This window comes from Pituophis catenifer, unplaced genomic scaffold (assembly GCF_029215685.1).
Source record: "Pituophis catenifer annectens isolate HBS135680 unplaced genomic scaffold, rPitCat1.0.hap2 SCAF_15, whole genome shotgun sequence".
Taxonomy (NCBI): domain Eukaryota; kingdom Metazoa; phylum Chordata; class Lepidosauria; order Squamata; family Colubridae; genus Pituophis; species Pituophis catenifer.
In genome coordinates, this window is record NW_027256895.1 from 12,873,769 (window position 1) to 12,896,731 (window position 22,963).

Consider the following 22,963-nt stretch of genomic DNA (forward strand, 5'->3'; position numbering starts at 1 on the left):
AGAGAAGAGAAGAGAAGAGAAGAGAAGAGAAAGAGAATACGTTCCTAAGTGCCCCAATAAACCCCCTAATCGAACTGGGGCTGCATTGCCTTGTTTAAGAACGCAGAATACTGCTTCCTGATTTTATTTTATTTTATTTTATTTTATTTATTTGCCAAGCATAGATGAGATAAGAGATAAAAGTATAAACATGATTGTGAATACATCAAATGGATACGAATAAAAAGGGACATTAGGACAAGGGACGGTAGGCATGTTGGTGGAAAGAAAAGGAAGAAAATTAAGGCTCTGGATCACTGGGATCCTGAGGCTGTCCGGATCACTGGGATCCTGAGGCTGTCCGGATCACCTGCCCAGATCTCAGCATTAATTTAGACGAGAGAATCTTGCCCAGCAAGTAGATCGTGGGAGAAAAAAATTCCAGCCGGGCTTAGGCGCCCGTGAACAAAATGGCCGCCGACGCTTCAACCCACCCGAATCAAACATGGCTGCTCCCCACACTGCCTGCCTGTCGTCCAAAGCGTCCAAACGGGCGCACGAAGCGGAAGCGTGCCCACCTTGTTTCCATTCCCCCAGTCTGCACTTCCGGTCCCTTGCTCCCATTTGCCCCCTCACCCCCACCTCCCACCCCGACATTGGTTGCTATAGATGCTGCCGGACACGGCAGGAGGATGTCGGACACTTGGAGCTCGATCCAGGCGCACAAGAAGCAGCTGGACTCGCTGCGGGAGCGGCTGCAGCGGAGGCGCAAGCAGGAGCCTCTGGGTGAGGCAGAGGGAGGGCCGTGAGTGGGGGGGGGCCCTTCGGGAGGGATGTGGGATATCCCGCAGGGCTGTGTGGGGATGAGCTGGGCTGCCTGACGTCCAGATTGGTCCCTCTGGTCTATAGTGTCCACTCCCAGCAGTCCAGGGGCGTTGAAAAGCAAAGCCTGCAGATTTTAGCCACCTTGCCAGGCCATCTCAGAGCAATGGCAAAGGGCTGTCATATATCATATTATATCATATCATATCATATCATATCATATATATCACATATCTTTTATATTTATTATATTACATTACAGTATATGTTACAGTATATTATACTGTATGATGTTATTATATTTTAATATATTTATCATAACATCGCATTATATACTATATATTATATTAGTGTATTATACATTATACTATACTATACTATATTATAATAACATTACATTATAAGATTTATCATAGATTTACCTACATTTTATTATATTAGCATATTATATATTAGATTAGATTAGATTAGATTATTATAACATTACATTGTATATTTGATTTATCATATATTAGATTTACCTTTATTATATTATATTATATTATATTATATTATATTAATTATATTAATTATATTACATTACATTATATTATATTATTATTACACTATATATTAGATTTATCATATATTACATTTACCTATATTAGATTAGATTAGATTATTATAACATTACATTATATTCATGTTTTTTACTTTGGCTGTACACCACCCTGAGTCCTTCGGGAAAAGGGCGGTCTATAAATTTAATAATAATAATAATGTTTTTTACTTTGGCTGTACACCGCCCTGAGTCCTTCGGGAGAAGGGCGGTCTATAAATTTAATAATAATAATAATGTTTTTTACTTTGGCTGTACACCGCCCTGAGTCCTTCGGGAGAAGGGCGGTCTATAAATTTAATAATAATAATAATGTTTTTTACTTTGGCTGTACACCGCCCTGAGTCCTTCGGGAGAAGGGCGGTCTATAAATTTAATAATAATAATAATAATAATAATAATAATAATAATAATAATAATAATAATAATAATAATAATAATAAATATAAGATTTATCATATATTAGATTTACCTTTATATTATATTATATTATTATATTATATTAGATTAGATTAGATTAGATTATTATATATTAGATTTATCATATATTAGATTTACCTAGATTAGATTAGATTAGATTAGATTAGGTTTATTAGATTATATTTATTAGATTTATTAGATTTATTAGATTATATTATAACATTACATTACATTATATATTAGATTTATCATATATTAGATTTACCTTATATTAGTATATTATATTATATTATACTCAAATATATTAGAATGGAATGGAATGGTATTAGCCAAGTGTGATTGGACACACAAGGAATTTGTCTCTGGTGCATATGCTTTCAGTGTACATAAAAGAAAAGATACGTTCATCAAGAATCATAAGGTACAACGCTTAATGATAGCCATAGGGTACAAATAAGCAATCAAATCATATTAGGAAACAGTCAATATCAATGGTAAGGATACCAGCAACAAAGTTACAGTCATACAGTCATTAGTGGAAGAGATGGGTGATAGGAACGATGAGAAGATTAATAGTAGTGAAGACTTAGTAATTAGTTTGACAGTGTTGAGGGAATTATTTGTTTAGCAGAGTGGTGGCATTTGGGAAAAAACTGTTCTTGTGTCTGGTTGTTCTGGTGTGCAGTGCTTTATAGCGTCGTTTTGAGGGTAGAAGTTGAAACAGTTGATATCCAGGATATGAGGGATCTGTAGATATTTCTACAGCCCTCTTTTTGACTTGTGCAGTATACAGCAGGGTGGATTTGATTTAAATCGAGTTGATTTAAATCACAATTTAAATCATGATTTAAATCGCTAGTAAAAAGGCTTGATTTAAATCAACTCGATTTAAATCATAATTTTTAAAGAGCAACTGTCATCTCTGCTACTCTTTTGACCCACTGTTGACTCACCGATAGTCCCAGTGTTGCAGAATATACAGCCTCATGCTACATAACTAAGCTCCATTTCATGCTGAATAAACTAAATTATTTATGTATCTTAAATAGAAAACTATCTTAAAATAGATTTTTACCCCAAAAGTTTTTTATTAAAATAAATTCGATTTAAATCAAAAAAATCCGATTTAAATCAAAAAAATCCGATTTAAATCAAAAAAATCTGATTTTTTTGATTTTTTTTAAAAAATCATTGATTTTTATCCACCCTGGTATACAGGTCCTCAGTGGAAGGCAGGTTGGCAGCAATTGCTTTTTCTGCCGTTCTAGTTATCCTCTGAAGTCTGTGTCTGTCTTGTTGGGTTGCAGATATAATTCTATTATATTACAGCATTTTATATGATATTAATTATATTGTGTTATACGGTATACTGTATTACATTATATTGTATTTATTTATTTATTAGTTCGATTTATATGCCGCCCTTAGAAAAAATGCTTTGAAAAGTTTTTTTTAAAAAGTTGGCCACGCCCACCCAGTCACATTAACCCCCCCCCCCCCACCAAGCCACGCCCACAGAACCGGTATTAACAAATTTTACATTTCACTCCTGGGTAAAACCCCCATCTGGAATTAAGGCCTTTATGCCATTCATCATAGAGAGACCAGTTGTATCTTGACATGAGGATACATGTCAGAGCCTTGGTGGCGCAGCAAATTAAAGTGCTGTTAAGTAACACCAGCTGCCTGCAATTACTGCAAGTTTGAATCTCACCAGGCTCAAGGTTGACTCAGCCTTCCATCCTTTCGAGGTAGGTAAAATGAGAACCCGGATTGTGGGGGCAATAAACTGATTTTGTATAAAAAAGAACACCGTTTGGGGGGGAGGGCGAAAGCCCTACTAAGCAGGTATATACAAAAGTATGAAGGCTATTGCTTAACGCATTGTAAGCTGCCCTGAGTCTCCGGAGAAGGGTGGCATAGAAATTGAACCAATAAATAAATAAATGACTGGAATCTCCACTTACAGCAGCAGTATATCTCCGTAAGTGGCAGAGAGCTAAGCCTCTTGAGTTGCTGTTCCAATTGTCGGCAGGGTGGATAAAAATCAATGATTTTTTTAAAAAAATAAAAAAAAATCATGGCTGCTTGCTGGACTGTCGACAGACATCAAAGGAAAATTCAGAATGACAATGCTGGAAAGGGACCTTGGAGGTCTTCCAGTCTAGCCCCCTTCTCGAACAGGAGACCCTATACCTGTGATGGCAAACCTATGGCACACGTGGCACACCAGCCGTTGCTCCAGTCCCGCTCCACCGCGCATACGCGCACGCCTCCCGCCAGCCAGCTGGTCTTCGGATCTGTGATGCGCGTGCACGGGAGGCAGGGTGCATGCGGCCGACGTGCAGCGCTTGCGCGGGGGGTGCTCGCATTGCATTTTGGGGGTTTGCGCGCATCCACCAGGTTGGTGGAAGGACTCCTGCACCAACCTGGAAGCCAAAACAGGGCATGGGGGCGCCACATGCGGCCCCCCACGCCCCGTTTGGGACCTGGAAAGCCTCTTGTACCAACCTGGAAGCCAAAAATGGGTGTAGGGGGACGGGGTGCATGCTCGGGGGGCACTCACATTTGCATTTTGGGGGTTCGCGCACCATGCACGCGCATTCACGCACAGTTTGGGCGCTCGGCACCAAAAAGGTTAGCCATCAGTGCCCTATACGATTTCACACAAATGGCTGTCCAATCTCTTCTTAAACACCTCCAATGTTGGAGCATCCACAACTTCTGGAGGAAGCGTTCCACTGATTAATTCACATTAATTAGAATTAATGTTCTAACTGTCAGGAAAAGGAAGAAAAATTGATTGCAATGCACGTTATTCATTTTTTTTCTTCCCCGTAGCAGACATTATCACTGTGGGACCTTTCCCTGATTTATTCCAGATCTCAGGAATCCAGACTTGGTGCTCAGCCCTCCCTTTCGCAGTGACAGCCCCGTGCCTTCCTCCATCACGCCCAGTACTGCCGCAGAGCCAGGAGATTTAGTGACCGACCCTGAATTAGAAAAGAAAATCCTCCATCACCTTTCGGATCTGGGACTGGCGCTGCCCACGGACGCTTTAACTATCTGCCAAACCATTTTCACGGTGAGCAATGCGATCACAGTTAAGGCTAGGCTTGTCATTTGATACCTTAGTCCAGTGTTTCTCAACCTTCGGGACATTAAGACAAGTGGACTTCAACTCCCAGAATTCCGCAGTCAGCAAAGTCCATTCGTCTTAAAGTGCCCGAGATTGAGAATAACAGAATAACAGAGTTGGGACCTTGTAAATCATATAGTCCAACCCCTATTGCTGCCTCTGCGTGCCCCGTTTTACCCCTCCACGCATCCCATTTTCAGCCTCTGTGCGCCCCATTTTTGACCTCTGTACGTCCCATTTTGGCCCGTTCCCCGCCGCCACCACTGCCTAACCCCACCACAGGCCAAAAATGGGACGCACGGAGGCAGAAAACGGGATGCGTGGCGGCAGAAAATGGGGCGCGCAGAGGCCAAAAATGGGGTATGCGGAGATGGCGATAGGAGGCAGCAGCGGTGGTCAGCGTCAGTGCTGATGTGCGGCGGCAATCCTCGCAGCCTGGAACAGCTGATCAGTGGTATTCTGGGAGGCAGATTCAACCACCAATCAGCTGCTCGTGCTAAATCAGGCTGTGCTGAAGCTGACCTTGCTGTTTGCTGCAAGGAGGCAAATTGCTGGGAGGCAGAGGCCGGCGGGTGGGGGCCGGCGGGTGGGTGGGGCTTCAGCAACATTCGCTGTATAAGACGCACAGACATTTCCACCCACTTTTTTTGGGAGGGAAAGTACGTCTTATACTCCGAAAAATACAGTACCTAGTTTGGGTAATGAAATGTCTCCAAGAAAACACCCAAGCTCAAACATACTCCTTTATTGTCCTTCTTTTCTTGCAGGCTGAAGAAGCCTCGGCCAACCAACGGAGCGTGGAGAGCCTCTTGCAGAAATTTGCTGCCCAGGAACTCATTGAAGTGAAGCGTGGGCTCCTTCAGGATGACGGGCAGCCCATGCTGGTCACGTACGCCGACCATTCCAAGCTCTCGGCCATGATGGGGGCTGTGACCGAGAAGAAGGGCTTGGCCGAAGGTACAAAGAGGCGAGCGGAGCAGGACGCTGGGATTTCCGTCTCTGCCCCTGGGGTTTCTCCTATGGCGTTGGCCAGCTCCGAGCCTCTGAAAGAGCCGCCCAAGAAGTCGCGCAAGCAAGCCTCTGACCTTGATCTGGAGATCGAAAGCCTGCTGAGCCAGCAGTCCACCAAGGAGCAGCAAAGCAAGAAGGTAGGATGTATTTTCAGGATCAAATATCAGCATTGGAAGCCTGACCTTTTAGGTTAGATGTCAACGTTCCGGGTGACGAACCCAATCAAAGCAAGCACGGCCGAGACGATCCAATCTCTTACCGCAAAACTCTGTTGAGTACATCCATTTCTGCACAGATGAGGGCAAAACCAGATCTAACTAATTCCCGCGCCAACTCACATAATTAAAGTATAGATTCTCCCTCCCTCCCCTATTAGACCAGGTCACATTGCCCAATTGAGTCTCATGATATTGCTATGAGAAAAAGTCTTTGGCTCTGGCATACACCTGTTGAAGTGTCCTTGGTTCTCACGGCTGTCTTCTTGATGTCTGGAGCTTACATTCCATCTCCCCCTTCCGTCCTCCCTGGTTCGTTGGCCAGCTGAGAAGCCATAATGGTTGCAACCACGTTCCGGTTTGGGTACTCGCTGTCGAAAAGGTTCGCCATCACTGGTATAGGGTCTCCTGCTTGGGCGAGGGGTTGGACTAGATAACTTACAAGGTCCCTTCCAACTCTGTTATTATTCTGTTAAATATTCTCCTTTATCAGTCATTTAATTCAGCGGGTCCAGATTTGATTCCAGGAGCTTATTTTCCTTCACTCCTGAGTTCTGCCTCTTCCCCCCCTGAAGCAGAAATGGTATACAGGTAACCCTCGACTTCCAACCATTCGTTGAATGACCGTTTTTGAAGTTACAACGCCACTGAAAAAAGGGACTCATGACCGGTTTTCATACTTACGACCGTTGCAACATCCCCACAGTCACATAATTTACCTTCGGACGCTTGACATCTGACTCACATTTACGATGGTTGCAGTGTTCCGGGGGGTCAGCCGATCCCCCTTTTGCGACCTTCAGACCAGCAAAGTCGACGGGGGAAGCCAGATTCACTTAACAACCGTGTGATTTAATTTAAGAACTGCAGGGATTCGCTTAGCAACTGTGGTGAGAAAAGTTGTAAAATGGGACAAAGCTCTCTTACCAAATGTCTCTCTTAAATGTTGGGCTCAAAGGTTGTTCTCATTCGAGGACTACCTGTATACAAGATAGGTAGAACATGAGAAACACAGGCAGTAGCCACTTAGCCGCATAAATGTTAGCCTCCATTGTGATCATATGCAGTGGTGGAATGCTGCCGGTTTTACAACCGGTTCGGTGAGCCTATTTAAGGAGGAACGCCGACTGAAGCAATTTGTAGGGAACAACTTTAGTTCACTCTACTTCGCGTCTGGATTCTCTGCAAATTGCTTCTGGGCTTTCTGCCAACCTTAGTAAGATTGTGATTACTTTATCTTTGGTTTCTTGTAGGCTGTTAAGAAAGTTTATTAACAGCCTTTATTTGGAAAAAGACTGAGTTATTTTAGTAAATTAAGTTTTGTACAAACTTTGTGTGTGCTGTGTTCTTTGGGATCCGTAGCTGAGGCAGAACACCAAGTCAGCAACGGTAAGTAGATCAGCAAGGGAGGGGGAATCAGCTGTCTGCGCGATTGAGATGAGCTAGAAAGCAGGAAATAAAAGATAGGGCGGAGGCAGGTGGGCGGGGCCAGCTGATTGTCAGAGCTACCAGTTTTCCCGAACCGGCTGAATTCCACTTCTGATCGTATATTGACGACTGACTACCTGTATGTATGGAGGCACTTCAGACCCTCTGAAATTGGAATCTCGGAACTCTGATCTTAGTTTTCCCTTTTTTTTTTAAAAAGCCTGATGAGCCTCTTTTGGTTTCTTCTGTTCCCCCCCCCCCAAAACGGGCTTTGCTTCCTGGCCTTTTCAGGTGAGTCAAGAAATTCTGGAGCTTCTGAACACGACGACCGCCAAGGAGCAGTCTATCGTCGAAAAGTTTCGTTCGCGAGGCCGGGCTCAGGTTCAAGAGTTTTGCGATTATGGAACCAAGGAGGAATGCATGAAAGCCAGCGATGCTGAACGCCCCTGTCGTAAGCTGCACTTCCGGTGAGTTTGGAGTGGGGTGGGGGTGGGGGGTTGGAGTGCTGGGAGGCAGCTTGAGGTCTATAATTTCTGCTTAAATTGTCTATAGAGATTCTCAGTCATCCAGGTCATGGTTGTCCTAAAGGTGCTTTTTAAGATGGATGGATGGATGGATGGATGGATGGATGGATGGAGAGAGAGATACAGATAGAGATAGGTAGGTAAGTAGGTAGAGAGATGATAGAGATGATAGATAGATATAGATAATATATAGAGAGATTTTATATATGCATATTCTTTCTAGCTAGGTTCCACCTACGTAAGCTAAGTTGTTCCACAGCCCTAGTTCTGTGAAATCTCATTCACAAGTTTCTGGGCTTGTGAATGAGATTTCACAGAACTAGGGTTGTGGAACAACTTAGCTTACATAGGTGGAACCTGGCTAGAAAGAATATGCACATAAAAGCCTACGAAAAAGAAAAAGACAGAAAATATATATATATATATATATATATATATATATATATATATATATATATATATATATATATATATATATATATATAGGTCTTTGGTTATTCGGGTCTTCTCCCACGTAAAATTGGAAGTGTCTTGGCGACGTCTCGACGAAGTCTCATTCGTCATCTTCAGGCTGGTGTTCTCGGCTTCGTGCTTCCAGGAGCAAATGCTCCTGGAAGCACGAAGCCGAGAACACCAGCCTGAAGATGACGAATGAGACTTCGTCGAGACGTCGCCAAGACACTTCCAATTTTACGTGGGAGAAGACCCGAATAACCAAAGACCTACATACAAACACCCGCGAAAACCTGAGAAAACATATATATATATATATATATATATATATATAGAGAGAGAGAGAGAGAGAGAGAGAGGGGGGGGGGGGAGAGAGAGAGAGAGAGAGAGAGAGAGAGAGAGAGAGAGAATTATAAAATTATATAAGGGGCATTCTGCTCCCTTTTGCCTTTTAGCTCCAATCCAGGAGCCCTCAAGCAGTCGCATTCACGACAAACCATTTTTATACCAAGTTTTATATATATATAACTTTTATTTTTTATTTTTTTAATATTAAACATAAAAATTCAATGTCTATACGAACAGTGTGTTGTCTGAGTACAGTTGTTTTTGAAAAATAGTAATAATAATAACGATAGACCTGGCTGTTCAAACAAATAGGCTGACTCTGATTCCGGGTTTTATTATTTACTATTAATTAGTTATTTGGTTTAAAACGGGATTTTATTGTACTTGTTTCTTAACTTGTTTTCTTCGCCGTGAGTCCTTCGGGAGAATGGCGGCATATAAATACATGTAATAAATAAATAAATAAATAAATAAATAAATAAATAAATAAATAAATAAATGAATAAATAAATAAATAAATAAATAAATAAATACATAAATACATACATACATACATACATACATACATACATACATACATACTAATATTTGCTTATCTATTTTAATAAATCTTCAATGTAGTTAATTAATTTCCTTGTGCTTTTTTCTAACTTCCGGTTTACTACTACTGTTACTACTACAATGACGCTGAAGTTGCCTGGTTCAAAATGGGCGGGAATCTGGATGGGTTCAAAAAGCAGGAGGGGTAGAGGTGACCGTCTTTCTCCTCTCCTAGCCGCATCATCAACAAGCACACCGACGAGTCCTTAGGCGACTGCTCCTTCCTCAACACCTGTTTCCACATGGACACCTGCAAGTACGTGCATTACGAGATCGACGCCTGCACAGACCTGGATGCCCCTTGCGGGCGGGAACTGATTTCGGGCCAAGAGCTGGCCATGCCCCAAGCTGTGGGGAGAGATTCCAGCGTGGACCGGCTCTTCCCCCCACAGGTAGGCAGGGCTGGGCCAAATAAGAGAAGAGCCACGGAGGTGATTAGGGGAACTGGAGGCTAGAATTGGGTAATGTCTACTGTATTTTTCGGAGTATAAGACGCTCCGGACTAGAAGACGCACCTACCGTTTTTGGTGAGGAAAATAAAAAGAAATCTGCCTCTGCCTCGTTGCCGAAAACAGCAAACAGCCTGCTTTACTTTCATTTTCGTTTTCAGCATAGCTTTGATTAGCACAAGGAGAAAAAAAAAAAACGGCTCCCAGCAGTTTACCTCCTTGCAGCAAGCAGCAGAGGCTGAAGCTGAAATGGGCTGTTTCTTCTTGCTGCTTGCTGCAAAGAGATAAATTGGGAGGCAGAGGCCAAAGGGTGGGGGCCAGTGGGCGGACGGGGCTATATTTGGTGTATAAGACGCACCTAAATTTTCATCCCCTTTTAGGGGGGGAAAAAGGGTCCGTCTTATACTCCGAAAAATACGGTAGTTCAATGAAAAGAAGGACTAGGGGTGACATGGTAGCAGTGTTCCGATATCTCAGGGGCTGCCAGAAAGAAGAGGGAGCCAAGCTATTCTCCAAAGCACCTGAGGGCAGGACAAGAAGCAACGGGTGGAAACTAATCAAGGATAGAAACAACTTAGAACTAAGGAGAAATTTCCTGACAGAAAAATCAGTGGGACAACTTGCCTCCAGAAGTTGTAAATGCTCCAACACTGGAAGTTTTTAAGAAGAGATTGAACAGTCCTTTGTCTGAAATGGTATACGGCTGTGATGGCAAACCTATGGCATGCGTGCCACAGGTGGCACGCAGAGCCATATCTGAGGGCACGTGAGCCGTTGCCCTAGCTCAGCTCCAGCTGATTTTCGGCTGGCCCCGCCCACGCCGCCCCTCCCCTCCCAGGAGTCTCCACACAGCCCGTTTTGGATGCCAGGTAAGTACAGGGCTCATGCGGAGACTCTGGGAGGGCCTCCGGGGGGACGGGGGAGGCCGTTTTCACCCTTCCCAGGCTCCAAGAAAGCCTCTAGAGCATAGGGAGGGCGAAAAACGGGCCTACCAGAAGTCTGGAAACGAGCCATTTCCGGCCTCTGGAAGCTTAAGGAATGCCTGCTAGACCCAAAATATGTGTGTGTGTGTGTGTGTGTGTGTGTGTGTGTGTGTGTGTGTGTGTGTGAGAGAGAGAGAGAGAGAGAGAGAGAGAGAGAGAGAGAGAATTATGGGTGTGGGCACACGCATGTGTGCTATCGCACATGTGCGCACACTTTGGCACCCAAGGGAAAAAATTCTATTATTCTATGTTCTATGCTGAAAACCTATTAAAAAATTATGTTATTCTGTTATTTATGGTGGTTTGTAGCATTTTGCAGTCACATGACTTTGATTGTTTGATTATTTTTTTTGGGTAATATTTATTCCAAAAAGCGGTATTCATTTACTTCTGGTTTCCAAGCAAGAAAACCACCCCATAGCGAAAAATAGATTGGCCCAATGACTGCTCCAAAAAAAGGTTTGCAGCCATCTTAACTTAAGACCAAAATTGCAGGCTCAATTATGGTCATAAATTGAGGACTTCCTGTAATGGGATTAGGCTACCCGATGTTTGAATTGCATGGATAATAAATGTATCTATATATACACTGCTCACAAAAATAAAGGGAACACAAGCAGAAGACATCCGAGATCTGAATGAATGAAATAGCCTTATTAAATACTTTGTTCGTTACATACAGTAGTTTTGTGTTCCCTTTAGTTGTTTGATCAGTGCATAAACTACTGTATGTAAAGAACAAAGTATTTAATAAGGCTATTTCATGCATTCAGATCTCGGATGTCTTCTGCTTGTGTTCCCTTTATTTCTTTTAGCAGTATATTATAAATTTATTTATTTATAATAATAAATAAATCAGTCATCCTGATTATCCCAAAAATGCAAGCTAGACTTTGTTTTTCCTAGAAGACCTTTCGCTTCTCATCCACGAAGCTTCTTCAGTTCTTCAATAATGCTGATGAACTGAAGAAGCTTCTTGGATGAGAAGCAAAAACATCTTCAAGGAAAAAGCAAAGTCCCGCTGCCTTTTGAAAAAAACACCGTTGGGACATGCTTGGATAACAGTTCCAAAATCGCCAAAGGACATCAGAATCTGCTCGTGCTGCTTAACACATCCCTGGTTGTCTCCTTTGTGGGTCGGCAGTGGATTTGTTGCGACATCCGCTACCTGGACGTGAGCATCTTGGGCAAGTTTGCTGTGGTGATGGCTGACCCACCCTGGGACATACACATGGAACTTCCCTACGGGACGCTAACGGACGACGAGATGAGGCGTCTCAACATCCCTGTCCTGCAAGACGACGGGTTCCTTTTTCTGTGGGTCACAGGCCGGTAGGTGATACAGTAGGGAATCTAGGCCTCGTTGTGGCCCGCCAGCGGCCAGCAGATTCGGACAGTGAGGAGGTTGGGGAGGAACATGGGCCAATCCTGGAGTCTGGAGAAGGCTCTGATGAGGGCTCTGCGTTGGAGGCAGAGAGGGGGCCAAGGCCATCTGGTAGTTCTTTGCTACCTACGGAGTCAGACATCAGTGAGGCAGACGAACAGTTCGAGCTAGAGAACGACTAGGGGTATCTAGTTGAATGAACTACCGTGTTTTCCCAAAAGTAAGACCTATCCCGAAAGTAAGTCCTAGCTTGATTTTACATGTGTGCCCAATATAAGCCCTATGTCAGGTTTCGATGTCATCTCAAATAAATTGCACTCCCAAACAATTAATCTTTGCTGAAATATTCCATCTATTGAGTACGACAGATCTGGCCCCGACTTCGTCGTAGCCGATACTAACACCCTCTGACCCCCAAACCCTTCCCTTTCCATTCCCCAATTCTCATCTTCTCATTGGCCATCTTCCAAGTCAGTCTCCCCAGCTTCTGACCTCACTCCCACAGGAATGTTCCCCCCACCATCCCATCTCCTAGGGGATATTATCTACAGAGAAATAAGTAGGTGAAAAGTCAAGCCTCGTCTTTTTATGGCAGCATCAGAATGCTGACACCCTACCTCCAAAATAAGCCATAGTTTGTTTGTTTGTTTATGTATGTATGTATGTATGTATGTATTTATGTATTTATTTATTTATTTATTTATTAAATTTTTATACTGCCGTTCTCCCGAAGGACTCAGGGCAGTGTACAGCCATATTAAAACAAACATATACCATAAAATTTAAAACAATTTATAATATATAAAATATATAAAATTGGCCCTTATGTTAAAAACTACAAACACCCAATTAAAATTCTTTTTCTAAGCCCGCCCGGCCTGTTGGAACAAAGGAGTCTTAAGGGCATGGCGAAATGTACGTAGGTCGGGGATCATGCGAATGTACGGGGGCAGTTCGTTCCAGAGGGCAGGTGCCCCCACAGAGAAGGCTCTCCCCCCCGGGTGTCGCCAGTCGACATTGCCTGACCGACGGCACCCTGAGGAGTCCCTCTCTGTGGGAGCGTGTTGGCCGGTGGGAGGCTATCGGTGGCAGAAGGCGATCTCGTACATACCCAGGTCCTAAGCCATGGAGCGCTTTAAAGGTGGTGACCAACACCTTGAATCGCACCTGGAAGACCACCGGGAGCCAGTGCAGCTCGTGCAGGAGAGGTGTTACATGGGAGTGCCGTGTCGCCCCCATAATCACCTGTGCGGCCGCATTCTGAACCAGTTGGAGCCTCCAAGTGCTCTTCAAGGGGAGCCCCATGTAGAGAGCATTACAGTAGTCCAGATGGAACGTGACGAGGGTGTGAGTGATCATGCATAAGTTAAGACTTGAGGAGTACCCGGAGGCTCCAGCTGGTCCAGAATGCGGCGGCACGGGTGGTTATGGGAGCGACGTGGTGCTCCCATGTGATCCCCCTCCTGCGCGAGCTGCACTGGCTCCTGGTGGTCTTCCGGGTGCGCTTCAAGGTTTTGGTTACCACCTTTAGAGCGCTCCATGGCATCAGACCGGGGTATTTACGAGACCGCCTTCTGCTACCAATAGCCTCTCACCGACCAGTACGCTCCCATAGAGAGGGGCTTGTCAGGGTGCCGTCGGCCAAACAGTGTTGACTGGCGGCCCCCAGGGGGAGAGCCTTCTCTGTGGGGGCACCTACCATCTGGAACGAGCTCCCCCCAGAGATACGGAGGATCCCGGACCTGCGCATATTTCATCGTGCTCTCAAAACTTTTTTATTTCAGCAGGCTGGCCTGGCCTAACTCTCCTCTTTTAAATTTTTAATTCGTTTGATTTTATAAATTGGGTGTTTTAATCTGTGTTTTGGCCAAAATATTTAATAATTTTAAGGGATTTTTTAATATTTGTATTATCTGTATTTTATCTTGGCTGTTCACCGCCCTGAGTCCTGCGGGAGTAAGGCGGTATAGAAATTTGATTGATAAATAAATAAATAATTAATAAGACCCTGACCACTCTGGGGTGAATGGGGTGAGGCAAGCACAGGTAAAAATCAAGCTAGGGTGGGGGTGGGGGGTGGAGCTGCTGGTACCAGTAGGTAACCTTTGGACAGTTGCCGCCAGGCAACGCAGACCCCAAAACCTGCCTCGCCTTGCTGGCCCACTTCTTCTACGGCCGCTTGCTGCTGCTTGCATGCGTAGCCCCCAGCCTATGTCAGAGGCCTTCAGGAAATGTTTCTGAGCATTGGAAGGGACTTTGGAGGTCTTCTAGTCCAACCCCCAGCTCAAACAGGAAACCCTATAGCCGTGATGGCGAACCTATTGGCACAATTGCCAGAGGTGGCATGCAGAGCCCTCTCTGTGGGCATGCGCGCTGCCACCAGCTGCTCTTCCGGATTCCGTCGCATGCATGCGCGCCGGACAGCTGCTCTTTTCCGGATTCCAGCACACTGGCCCGCTAGTCTTCGCGCAAGGACCAGAAGAGAGCAGCTGTCCGGCGCGCATGCATGCGACGGAACCCGGAAGAGCAGCTGGCGACGGTGCATGTGCCCACAGAGAGGGCTCTGCGTGCCACCTCTGGCAATCGTGCCGTAAGTTCACCATCACGGCTATAGGGTTTCCTGCTTCAGCAGGGGGTTTTACTAGAAGACCTCCAAGGTCCCTTCTAACTCTTGTTATTCTGTTCTATTGTTCTGCTAAACTGCCCGGGAATCCCATCAGAGATCTGTAAATTGGATTCAAGGGCTTGAAAAAAAATTATCCTAGAAGAAGAAAGTGGCAAAAAACGTCCCCTAATGATGCTAAGAGAATTGCCGCAGAACTAGCTATGAAGTCAACGGTCCTAAGCGTGAAAACCGTTTGAGTCCCCTTTTTTCCAGGGCTATTTCTAACTTCAGTCACCAAACAAACGGCTTTAAGTTAAGGAGTACCGGTCTTTGGTGTGATGGAGAGAACTTTCTTTCCCACTGAAGGGTGAGTGTGCCTGTTAAGGATATTCTTGGCTCATAACCGATGTTATGGGTTATTGAGCAGAGTACCCCTTGAGTATGCACATGAAAGCAGCTGAGAGTGAATAACCACAGTTAATATACTGACACACTGACTTGTGGTAGTCTTTTACTTTTTAGAAAAAAATAAATCAAAGTCCAATAACAATCCAAGTCATACACAGATAAGGCGATAGTTAAAATATCAATTCAGGGATATTCCAAGTACAAAGTCTTCTTACCATTTGTTGTCATTACACAATAAAACAGTTCTTCTTGAGTTTCAAACAGGAACAAGTTCAGTATTAAAACATTCAATAAATAATAGAAAGCAACAAGTAGCAATGATCAAACAGTGATCATACAGAGAGAACAGGTAGAGAGTAATAGCACATAAGCAGATAAAATGGTGTAGTGTTCCACAAGCCATGATTCAGGCTTCCCCTTAAGAGCTTAGCCAATCAGGATACAGGATGATGCAATACAGTCTTAAAGCAATATAATACCTTTTGACAAACATGTTTTGATAGTTTATACTGTATATTGCCTGACCAAATAGTTAGACAATAGCCATTTCCTAACAGTGCCTTTCGAAGGATGAATGTTGCCTAACTAACCCGTTTCCCTCTTGCCCACAGAGCCATGGAATTGGGGCGCGAGTGTCTCAGTCTGTGGGGGTGAGTATGGGATTGTTGTTGCCCTTTTCCCCTTGGGTAGAAAAGGGACCTTGTCCATCCTTAACCTTCCGCCTCTTTGATCAGGCTCCGTTTTCTCTCTCCCTCTCTGGCCAATCAGGTACGAGCGGGTGGATGAGATCATCTGGGTGAAAACCAACCAGCTGCAGCGTATTATCCGAACAGGACGGACAGGCCATTGGCTCAATCACGGCAAGGAGCACTGCTTGGTAAATAGAGGGACAATTGGAGCCCACCCACCATCGCCCGGGAAATGTAGCACATTAAGTCTCATGCACCAGCTCCCCTCCATTAAGTAGTATCACCTGGATGGGACATAAGGAGAATGTCAGCAAATCGCTGCGGTTGTTAAGTGAACCAGGCGGTGATCCTGGATCGCGTCTGACTGCCTTCATTTGTTTTTGATGGACAGGTTGGCGTGAAAGGAAACCCCCAAGGCTTCAACAGAGGTCTGGACTGTGACGTCATTGTGGCAGAGGTGAGGTGACGACCCCCAGCGCTCTTTGGTTGAGGTCAACCAATATGTTGTGACCTAGGCTTACTGAGTCATTACAAGACACAATTAGTCCCAAATAAACAGCTGTAACAGCTGGGAATTACGTTCATTCCTAACTGAGTCCCAATTAGTTGCAAAACAAGTCCTTCGGAAGAAGTCCTTCGGGATAATCACCAACCTTTATCTTCTTTGACACTCTGCCAAAGGCCTTACTTGGCAAAGCCCCGCGGAATTCAGAAATAAGAGACATCGACTGGAAACAGAGTTAGCAACATTGCTTTCCTGCAAAAGGTCCCAAGTGCCTTTGTTTCTCTTTTAAGCCTTATGGGAGGGGCCAATCATCTCCTGGTCTTATTCCTGAGTCATCCCTTTTGCTTTAGCTGCTCTTGTCTTCTGGCAGCTCTGCGCATGTGTGCACTAGGAACAGGCTCCTCCTGTTCCTCTGCCTCTCTGTTGTCCGATTCTGGGGGCTCCAGACTCTGCGCATCACTCCCAGATTGCCCTGGCCCCACATCTGCCTCTGACGCAGAGCCCTCGTCCGGGCCTTCTCCAGATTCCAGGACTGGCCCATGTTCCTCCCCAGCCTCCTCACTGTCCAACTCTTCTGTTAGCTCCGCAGGCTGCTGGCAGACCACAACACAATCTGAATAGAGGTGGAAGAGTCCAATCCCCTGTTCAAGAAGGAGATCCTATAGACCAGGGATGGCTAACCTTTTTGCCGTCATGTGCCAAAAGCGGGGGAGCGCGGGAGGATCGCACGGGTGCCTGCCCACACCCATTATTCAATGCCCCCTGCGCCCCGCTCCCTGTGCATGCGCATGCTCCCCCCGTTTTTGGCACGCGACGGCATAAAGGTTGCCGGTGTGCCCGATAGGCCCGTTTCTCGCCCTCCCCAGGCTCCAGAGGCTTTCTTGGAGCCTGGGGAGGGCAAAAACAGCCTCCCCTACCCTTCCGGAGGCCCTCCGGAGGTCGGAAACGACCTGTTTCCCAATTTCCGGTGGGCCAGGAAGGCCCAAAGGTCAACTGGCTGGCATGCGCACGCACGCTGGAGCTGAGCTAGGGCAACGCTCGCGTGCCCACAGATCTGGCTCCCCGTGCCACCTGTGGCACGCGTGCCATCGGTTCGCCATCACGGCTATAGACCATTTCAGGCAGGTGGCTGTGCAGTCTTGTCTTAAAAGCCTCCAGTGATGAAATACCCACAACTTCCTCACTGCTAGGAAGTTTTTCTTTAATGCCAGGTTGCTTCTCTCCTTGATTAGTTTCCAGTCATTGTTTCTTGTCCTGCCCTCAGGTGCTTTGGAAAATAAGTTGACCTCTCTTCTTTATGGCAGCCCCTGTTCTGCCCCAGCTACGGGTCCCAAGAAGTGTAACACACACACACACACAGCTCCAAAAACTCCGTTTAATACAAACAGACCCCTTTCAAAATGCAGGCTTTAACCACAAATGTCCTTAGCCTGCTATGAATTACAGAGATTAAACAAAGTCCGACAAGGGTTGGCAATCAGCCCAGAAACCAAGTTGTAACAAAAAACTCAACTCTCAAAGTGCTCTGCGTAGGACCAAACGTCGTTTCCAGCAACATTTGCTATCTGTGTGCGAACTTAAATAGGCTAAGGGAGTGGCCAATTGGCTTTTTTGGCTGCCGACGCACACTGCTTTCTTTCCGTACCCTCTTTCCCACTAATTCCCACAACACTGTCAAACTAGTTACCAAGACTCTATTACTATTATTCTTCTCATCCTTCCCATTACCTGTCTCCTTTTTTCTACTTATGGATATAATTTTGTGGTGTGTATCTTTACGATTTATATTATTTTATTTAGTTTCCTACTATGATTTATGTTGATTGCTTATTTAGTATCCTATGACTATCACGAAGTGTTGTATTTTATGATTCGCAATGAATGTATTATGATGACTATGATCATGATTTATCACTTATATCTTTATGTACACTGAGATCTTATGCACCAGAGACAAATTCATGTGTCCAATCACACTTGGCCAATGAAGAATTTTCTATTCTATTCTATTCTATTCTATTCTATTCTATTCTATTCTATTCTATTCTATTCTATTCTATTCTATTCCATTCCATTCCATTCCATTCCATTCCATTCCATTCCATTTCTATTTCTATTTCTATTTCTGTTCTATTCTTATTCTAAGTCTAATTCTAAGTCTAATTCTTCTCATTCTTATTCTAATTCTTATAATTCTTATCCTAATTTTTTAATTCTTATTCTAATTCTTATTCTGTTCTTATTCTATTCTTATTCTATTCTGTTCTACTCTGTTCCATTCTCTGTTCTATTCTCTACTCTTCTCTACTCTATTTTACCCTATTCTATTCTATTTCTTATTCTAATTCTAATTCTTATAATTCTAATTCTTATTCTATTCTATTCTCTGTTGTCTATTCTCTACTCTACTCTGCTCTTCTTTACTATTTTATTCTATTTCTTATTCTTATTCTATTCTTATTCTATTCTATTCTCTGTTGTCTATTCTCAACTCTACTCTTCTATTTCTTATTCTAATTCTTTCATTCTAATTCTAATTCTAATTCTAATTCTAATTCTAATTCTTATTCTATTCCCCTCCCCTCCCCTCCCCTCCCCTCCCCTCCCTTTCCTTTCCTTTCCTTTCCTTTCCTTTCCTTTCCTTTCCTTTCCTTTCCTTTCCTTTCCTTTCCTTTCCTTTCCTTTCCTTTCTTATGGGTTGCTGCCATAGGAAGCCTTTAAAATATACTCTCTGTTATTCTGCAGGTTCGCTCCACCAGTCACAAGCCGGATGAGATTTACGGCATGATCGAGCGGCTTTCTCCAGGCACCCGCAAGATTGAGTTGTTCGGACGACCTCACAACGTACAACCCAACTGGTAAATGGTTTTTCCCCTCACGTTATTGAAGCAAACCTAGAATGAAATCTGACAGAGTAGAAAGCAAGCTATAGTTTCCGGGCCGAAATTTAGAAAGACGTGTTTGTTTGTTCGTTAATCTCTGAAAAACTACAACAGCATTCGCCCAACTGAGTCCCAGAATTTGATTTCTCCCCTCACATTTTTTTTTTTTTTAAATTTGATTTATATGCCGCCCTTCTCCGGAGACTCAGGGCGGCTTACAATGCGCTAAGCAATAGCCTTCATTCTTTTGTATATTTATACAAAGTCAGCTTATTGCCCCCACAACTGGGTCCTCAATTTACCTACCTTAGAAAGGACGGAAGGCTGAGTCAACCTTGAGCCTTGGCGAGATTCAAACCTGCAGTAATTGCAGGCATCTGGTCTTAATAACCAGCTTAATAACAGGGTGCCTTAGACCACTGTACTACCAAGGCTCTTGTTGAACCAAGCCCAATTTGAAATCTAGCAGAATAGGAAGCAAACCATAGTTTCCAGGCCAAAATTTAGAAAGTCCTATTTTTTAAAAAAAAAAAAAAATCTGAAAAATTACAACATTTGCTCAACTGGGTTCCAGAATTTGATTTCTCCCCTCATGTTGTTGAACCAAACCTAATTTGAAATCTTGCAGAATAAGAAGCAAACTTTAGTTTCCAGGCCGAAATTTTAAAAGATCTGGGTTTTTTTAAAAAAAATCTCTGAAAAATTAGAATACCATTCGCCCAACTGACTTCCAGAATTTAAATGAAGGTTGTTGGGAGTCTGCCAATCACCTCCACTTCCTAGTTTGTTGGTTGTAGGCTCATTGACTGCCATTTATGGCCAAGGCAGGGGTGAAATGCTACCGGTTCGGGCCATTTCCCCAGAACTGGTAGTAATAATTGCTACCGTTTGCCCGAACCAGTGGTAAAAAAACTTTTTAAAAAGTAAAAAAAAAAGTTCTGACGGCAATCAGCTGTGCCGTGCGATTGTTGGAACTTTTTTTAAACTTTTTTTTAGCGTTTTTTTACTACAGATCAGCTGTGTCTGTGAGGTTCCTGCTTGTTGCAGGGGCCATTTTGTGTGAAGTCCAGCTGCTTTTGCATTGTGTGTGAGTCAGCTGTGCAGCTTTTGTGTTCTTTTTGTGTAAAGTGTGATAGTTTGTTTTTGAGCTCTCTGTGAATTGCAGAAGCCATTTTGTGTGAAATTTAATTTAATTTAATTAATCATATTTCTATGCCGTCCAAGTCCCTAGGGACTTTGGGCGGCTTACATCAGAAATAATACAAACAGTGAACATAATTTTTTAAAAAAAAAAACATTATAAAAGCATTTTAAAAACATTAAAAACACATGCACACCATCCATGGCCGGATCTCGCAAAATTGAACAGTGAGATCAACGACCCCAGGTCTGCCAGAAAAGCCAGGTCTTCACCGCTTTCCGGAAGGAAAATAGGGTGAGGGTAGAACCAGTTACCAGGAGGTAACTGGTTCCAGAGAGCTGGGGCAGCCACAGAGAAGGCCCTCCCCCGCGGGCCCATCAGCCGGCATTGTTTAGCTGACGGGACCCGGATGAGACCAACTCTGTGGGATCTTACCGGTCGCTGGGAGCTATGCGATAGAAGGCGGTCTCGAAGAAATCCAGCTGCTTATACATTTTGTGTGAGTCAGTTGTTCAGCTGCACCTACCCGGTCACATGGCCACCAAGCCATACCCACCCGGTCACATGACCACCAAGCCACGCCCACCCGGTCACATGACCACCAAGCCACACCCACAGAACCTGTAGGGAAAATTTTTAAATTTCACCACTGGGCCAAGGTATAATTATTTTAAGGTTATGAGACTAGTGACAATGCAGAATCGGAGAAAAAAACCTTCTAAAAAGGAAGTAAAAAAATAACTGGCACTCTAGATATGAAACCACAATTTCCGATATGCCTCATTATTGGGTGTTTTCCTGAGACTGCTAGAAATGCTCTAATTCCTCCATTTTTAAGAACGGAATCTCTTCCTTGGCCAACCAGATGCTATTAGAGGGAGTCCCCGACTTACGACATAATTGGAATCAGAACTTCTGTTGCTAAGCAAGGCAGTCTGATTTTACAACCGTTTTACCATGGTGTTAAGCAAATCACTATGGTGAGGCATGTGGTTGAATGAAGCACGCAGCTGTTAAGTGAATCAGACTCTACCCACCCACCCCACCGACTTTAGCTTATCGGAAGACAGCTGAGAAGGTTGCAAGTGGCGATTAACATTATCCTAGGATGCCGCAACCATGCCGCAAATACGCACCAGTTGCCAAGCGCCCAAACTTTCATCATGCATCTGCGGGAACAGTACGTCGGTTGTAAGTGCGAGGACCAATCGTCACTTTTTTTCAGCGTGTTGTAACTTTGAACAGCGACATGAGTGGTCCTTGAGGATTACCTGGATGGAGAGCTCTTCCTCAATGCCAACACACCCTTGGTTGGTACCAGTGGTGAAATCCTCCACGGTTTGCCACCACTTTGCTGCCCGTGCATGCGTGGTGCGTGCCAAACGCACGCTGCACACGCATGCACAATACACACCAAACACACAATGCTGTGTTTGGAAAAAGGAGGCTTAAGAAGTAGAACAGCAGGGGGGGGGAAACAGCTGTGCCACGTGATTTAGATTCAAATCTAAATCGCGCAGCACAGCTGATCGTCGGAAATACCAGTTCAAATGAACCGGTAGCTTTTATTACAACCGGTTCGCCCGAACCGGTGCGAACCAGTTGCATTTCACCCCTGGTTGGTACCCACCAAATCATGGTTTGTTCTGCAGGAACCATCCCAGGTGGGGGATCGATCTTCTGCCTTTCTCATGTTTGCTCTTCTCTTTGTCCTCCAGGATCACCCTTGGCAACCAACTGGATGGGATCCATTTGCTGGATCCCGACGTGGTAGCTCAGTTCAAGCAACGGTACCCGGACGGAATTATCTCCAAGCCTAAGAACATGTGAGGCCGCATGAAAGAGAAGCTGCCATAATGGACCAAGGAGAAGAGGACAACTGCCGTGGACTCCCATCGTTGGCTCAGGAGTGAAAATGGAGGCAATGCGAAGAAGGATGTGTATATTCTAATCTTTTAATAAAATTGGTGTTTTTCTAGAGCTTGAATGGCCATCGGGGATTAGCAGGAGACTTGCGGAAGAAATACTTTCCTGCAACCATTTGAGTGAGCCCACTTTGCTGCCAGGAAACCAAATGCAACCTATATTTGCACCCTGTGAGCCACCGTGGCTCAGTGGTTAGAGTGCAGTATTGCAGGCTCCTTCTGCTGACTGCCAGCTGCCTGCACTTTGGCAGTTCGAATCTCACCGGGCTCAAAGTTAACTCAGCCTTCCATCCTTCTGAGGTCGGTAAAATGAGGACCCAGATTGTTGGAGGCAATATGCTGATTCTGTAAACCACTTAGAGAGGGCTGTAAAGCACTGAGCGGTATATAAGTCTAAGCGCTATTGCTAACTCTGCTCATTGCCAGGAGTTTGATCCTGACCGGCTCAAGGTTGA

The 22,963-nt window shown here is 44.4% G+C and overlaps 1 protein-coding gene across 1 annotated transcript; it reads left to right on the plus strand.

Annotated features, from left to right (window-relative positions):
- Window positions 1–633: 633 nt before the first annotated feature.
- METTL3 (methyltransferase 3, N6-adenosine-methyltransferase complex catalytic subunit) lies at window positions 634–22,561 on the plus strand. Its single transcript, XM_070954292.1, has 11 exons — window positions 634–765; window positions 4,702–4,904; window positions 5,726–6,106; window positions 7,904–8,079; window positions 9,713–9,929; window positions 12,114–12,301; window positions 15,978–16,016; window positions 16,135–16,243; window positions 16,447–16,512; window positions 19,306–19,418; window positions 22,302–22,561. Exons 1-11 carry the CDS (start codon window positions 672–674, stop codon window positions 22,411–22,413), a joined length of 1,698 nt encoding a protein of 565 aa, XP_070810393.1. The 5' UTR covers window positions 634–671; the 3' UTR covers window positions 22,414–22,561.
- The last annotated feature ends 402 nt before the right edge of the window (window positions 22,562–22,963 follow it).